Source organism: Streptopelia decaocto, assembly GCF_964273445.1.
Source record: "Streptopelia decaocto genome assembly, chromosome: 2".
Classification (NCBI taxonomy): domain Eukaryota; kingdom Metazoa; phylum Chordata; class Aves; order Columbiformes; family Columbidae; genus Streptopelia; species Streptopelia decaocto.
In genome coordinates, this window is record NC_138655.1 from 138,925,307 (window position 1) to 138,930,595 (window position 5,289).

At 45.3% G+C, this 5,289-nt stretch overlaps 1 protein-coding gene across 1 annotated transcript; it reads right to left on the reverse strand.

The window, feature by feature from the left end:
• Positions 1-25: 25 nt before the first annotated feature.
• RBM48 (RNA binding motif protein 48) lies at positions 26-5,017 on the reverse strand. Its single transcript, XM_082045630.1, has 5 exons — positions 4,830-5,017; positions 2,772-2,962; positions 2,507-2,652; positions 1,177-1,712; positions 26-282 (listed from the first exon to the last, which is right to left on the reverse strand). Exons 1-5 carry the CDS (start codon positions 4,953-4,955, stop codon positions 196-198), a joined length of 1,086 nt encoding a protein of 361 aa, XP_081901756.1. The 5' UTR covers positions 4,956-5,017; the 3' UTR covers positions 26-195.
• Between the last annotated feature and the right edge of the window lie 272 nt (positions 5,018-5,289).

The window sequence follows — 5,289 nt, forward strand, 5'->3', positions numbered from 1 at the left end:
GAAATAGAGCATGAGGTACACAGGATACGATTGTGAGAATAATATATTTGTTCATTCCAAGAAACAAATTGATTTGATTTTTTAACAGGGAATTGCTTAGAAGTTACAGTATAAAAGTATTTTTTACATTTAAAAAAAAGTATTTAAAACTATATCCTTCACAAAAGGAGTGTTGGAAGATGCTGCCAGCAGTATCTATATTCTTCTTCTCTGCTTTACAAGGGGTTTGGCTGAGCTACTCTCTGGCTTTTCCACAGATGTTCTTGAAACACAATCCGCTACCTAAAACAATAAAAAAAATCTTAGTAAACTGTAAACACTCCTTTTTTATGCTAGTTTTAGAGTAAGGCCATGTCTCCAACACCTGAGTAGTGGGAGGAATATATTACTATAACCCCACTTGTATTGTATTTTCCTGCAGAAAAAGGGAAAAAATAACACCAATGGCAGCATTAAACACAACAGAGCTGAAACTTACAAGTGTTAGCAGTACCATTTTTGTATTTTAACCCCACAAACTGGTTTCAGATACTCAGCGACAGAGTGGTGCATATCACACCTCTCCCTACCAGAGGCATTTTAAAGTAAGGTTTTGTATCCTTTTTAAACTTGGGTACTTCAGGAAGGGAAAGCAAAAATGTGTGCTTTGGCACATGTTTTAGAAATGTATTTAATATAAGGGGTGATTATTTCTAAATTTGACTGGAGAACAGTTCTTTCAAAACAGACCAGTTAGTCATAGTCAAGGGAGTGTTTTCATATCTTAATTTAAATGGAAAGTTATCTCAGGAGTGTTTGACCTGCTGACTGATGAATATCCTCCATAAAAGGACATGCTTCTCAGGTTGGAGCAAAATTAAATTGAACCCTGACTTTATTATTACTGCCAAAGTTATCATGTCTCCCCACACGGAAAAAAAGTGCAGTTTACTAAAAATCAGCCAGGACCAAGCACTGACATTTATACTTTCTGAAGGCTGGTATAAGAGGTATGGAGTAGAACAGCCTGCAATATTCTGCATTATGAAAGAGTTAAGTAGTAAGAAAGCTACCCTTAAGTGGCAAATAAACTGATAATACTGAATAAATGTTGAATTATCTTAGGGTCGTCTTTGGATAACAAGCACATAATATGTATGTTTGAAATGAAAACATCAGAACTTTCAGAATCCATACCTCTTTCAGTTTACTTCGAATCAATGTAGCTGAAGTATTCAATGAGTCGTCATCCATGTCCACTTTAGGTATTTCTGGTAGCCGTGGACCAATAATGACCTCAGTATTGTCCGCACTTGTTCCAATGAGGGAAAATTTGTTACCTTCTTCCCTCTTCCTCTTACGTTCTTGCAGGTGAGTTGTGCGAGGCATAAACCTCTCGACACCGTTATCAATCGGAACTGTTCTTTGCTGCATTAAAGGAGTCGGTGGAGTACATCCCCCTGGATGTACACTTCCAGTTAGGGATGTGTTTTGACCAAAGTACCCAGAAGTTTCAGCACAACCATTATCATCCTGGGGAAGTGTGAACAGGCTCTGATGCAGATTCCCAGATGGGTGCCCTGTGTTGTGGGACGCCCCATGAGAAGCTGTAAAGCAGGAAGGACCCCAGTTACCGGTTGTCTGTGATCCTGATGTACTCCACGGACAGCCACCCTCAGCGTTCTTTGAGATTGTCTGCTTAGGCCCCTCTGCTTTCTTTAACACAAAGCAATCTTTAAAAGAAGAAAATGTAGCTTTACTATTTTATGTCATAAAAATAAGAAAAAACATGTAATACAATTATAGAAACAATAGCAGTGATATTTCATTCCCAGCCAGCCACCTTTCTGTGATTCGTTTTTCCTAAGTGACACCTTTCAAACTAAAGTTTTCCAGCCTAGTCCCTCTGCTGGTTTGAGAGGAATGCCTGAGCACAAGAACTTGAGCAGAAGAACTTCAGCAGTTCTGAGAACACAAAGAGAAGATTTCCAATATTGCAAATCAATTATTTTTACTTCCAGTTAAGATTTCAAGGATAGGCTGTCTTGCAAAATTTAAAAAACAGGTGTTTTCATGTTAAAAAAAACCCAATTATTTTACTCCCTTTAAGTATCCTCATGCAACAGATAACGATACCAAAATATAAAAGCACAAAAAGAAGTAGCCTGTGCTTGGCCATTTGCTTATTTCTCAGCTTGCTCAGCTTTCAGTGCTGCCCAGAACCCTGCAGTACAACAGCCTTCGTGAACCTGGTGCATTCTCAGCATTCCTCCGGTGCCAACACATATGCTGGAGGAATTTTTTGTTGAAGGCTCTGGTATAATCACCTTCCTTACAAACTGTCCCTTTGGGCAAGCCTGAATAAGCTGGAACAGGGTGAAAAGATGATCCTAGAATTCCTGTCAGTGCTTGAAATTTCCGATAACATTTTGAAAAGAAAGCAAGAAGGAAATACTTCACTTTAACTAAAACCCCACCCACCCCTGAAGTGAGATGTTCAGATTCTATAGAAAATTTTAGTACAAACCTCTCTGATTTGTTGCTTTTGCTATATACTTTCTTCTGTCCTGCAACTTCTCCCTAGTTTCTTGGACTGTTTCAAATTCTGGAGCATAGCACACATGCAGCAAACTACCAAAGAAACTTCGTTCATCCATTTTTTTCTTGGCCACCCTGAAGGGAATTAAATTGTATTGGCAAAACTGAGGATTTTACGTCAACTCTCTAGTATTTTAACAGATTGTAAATAAAAGATTAAGACAGCAAGAGGCAGATATTGCCCTGTCCAATACCTTGCACATTGCAGTTTTTGGAATTTTATAAGATAAACCTCAGTAAATTGTTCTGCTGGATATTCATCTAGTGCATGATACTCTTCAATGGCACCATATAATGCAAACTGTTCAACTAATTCCTTCATAACTCCTAATGCAGGGACTCCTTGTATTAGTAAATAACGAGATTCCAAGTTGATAGTATAAACCTGAAAAAAGAAAAGAACCAGTGAGAATAGTGTTTTAAAATGTTTACATTCTTGCTTTACTGCAAAAGTAAGGAAATTTTCTTTGCATTTTCATTTGTTCCTCAAATTCTATCAAGGTGCTGAGAATCCCTCAGTGCTCTGTTTTGACTTTGGACTCTTGCAGGAGCACTAAGTGCCCAGTTATCTGGGACTTTGTCATCACCGAGTGGGAACTGAACTCAAGTTTCTATTCAAACTAGAATACAAATTAGAGTTGACTTTTCTCTGCCAGGTCAGAGCACTGCCACTTGCTGAGTAAAACCTGTAAGTCTCTGATGAATTTCCTTGCAAGACTGACTAGTAACCAGTTAATATGAGGCACTGTCAAAATAAAGAAAAAAACACTGTAAAACCTGCCTCGTTCACAGGCAGAAAGGCCACGCAGTTAAAAAAAAGGGAGATAAAAAAAAAGTACCACGATTTCTTGGGGCAGATCATGTGTGTACAAAGCTGCCTCCTCGCTACATTGATCAAGCAGCATGTGTTTTTAAGACAGACAGATACAAGTAAGATGCTGAGAGAAACAAGGTCTTTCCCCAGCAGGTTAAAAAACCCAAACTACTCTTTTCTGCTTTGTGTAATGACTGATGCACAACACAGACTCTAACGAAAGTTCTGTGACAGCTCACAACATACCCTAGGCAGCTAAACCATAAAATCAAAGGCAATTCATTCTGATTTTGTTAAAATAAACAAATATAGATTGCATGTGCTACACATCCTTCTCAAAAAACAGCAAATGCAGAACAGAGTGGGAAAACAGCTGTCAAATTGCAACTGTAAAAGATACTCTCTGCAAACAGGTTACCTAAATTGTTCTGATAGCAGCTTGCTACCTACTTTCTTTCTCGAGTCAGCCCTAGAAGGTGCCCTTACAGCACACCGTACGCTAACGGCACACACAAAAAACAAACCCAGCATTTCTGCTGCTGTAAAAAGCCGTTCCTGCTCGGCAGCGGGCGAGGCCCACGATGCGTGTCCTTGCCCTGCTGTCCCCAGGGGCTGCTGGACACCGGAGCACCCGCAGAGAGGCGGCCTGTGCACGCTGGTCCTGCCCGGTTCAGCAGCACCGCACACCCAGCGGCTCCTGGCAGCAACACCCAGCTCCTCAGCTTCCCTCGCACCGCTATTAACCTTCGCTTTTGTATTTTGCACAGAACTAGGCTACTTGTGCCACGCACATTTCTTACAAAACACAACATGGGAGTTACTAGACTTACCAGACTCAAGCCAAACTCTTTCTTCCAGTGTCTGCTATCTGCTTTTTTGCATTAACAGGTTAACATTTTAAGGTTTCAAACCCTTGCGGCAGGGCCCCACGGCACCGCGCAGCTGCGGGCCCGGGCACAACAGAGCTCAGCCCCGAAAGGGACCACAGCACGACCCGCAGGGTACGTTAGCTAGCGAAAGACATGAAATGCCCCAATGATAACAAAGAAACTCCTCTAAGGAATGAAACCCCAGTTTCCGCGGTGATTTTGCGATCCCAAACAGCCAATTCCTCCCCACGGGCGGGCTGATTTTTGGAATTAAGATCGTTAGGACGGGACGGTTTCGCGCAGTAAAGCCCGAGCCCGCGCCCCGGCCGCAAGGAGGGAGCCGGGAAACATCCCGAACGGGGACAGGTGTCGATACCGGCGAGCGAGCGGCGCCGCGGCTGGGGGTGGCGGGATGCCGGCGGGGCAGCTCCGGGCACCGCAGCCAACAGCGACGGGCTCCACAGCCCGCCCGGGGGACACGGGGACCCGGGGACAGCCTCGCGCCGCCGCCCCCCCCCCCGCAGAGGCAGCGCGTGCCGCGGCGCGCGGGAGGCCCCGGCCGGCCCCACCTTCACGGCGCGCGGCCGCCGCCCCTCCCGGTACTTGGCGCGCGACTCGCAGACCCCCAGCTGCGCGTGGTGCCGGCACGCATCACCCGGGCCGCCGCCGCCACTACTGCTGCTGCCGGCCGCCATCTTCCCACCGCCCACCGCGTAGGCCGCTCTAGCTGCTCGCCGAGAGAACAGCCAATCAGGCAACGGACAGAACTCTCATTGGCTCCCACTGAGGCGGAAATCGACGGTGTCGATAAGCCAGACAGAAAGAGTCGAAGCCCTCGATAGAGCAGCCAATCGGAGGCAGGGAATGAGTACATGCCGCGCCCGCATTGGACGGCAGTGGGTCATACCATTATCTAGGGGGAGAAGGGGGAATCTCGGGAAGGCCTGGCCCGCTCGCCCGCCTCCGAGCAGGCAGGTCCCTGCGGGAGCGGAGCGGGCGCGCAGTGGCGCCAGGCTGCGGAGCCCGTAC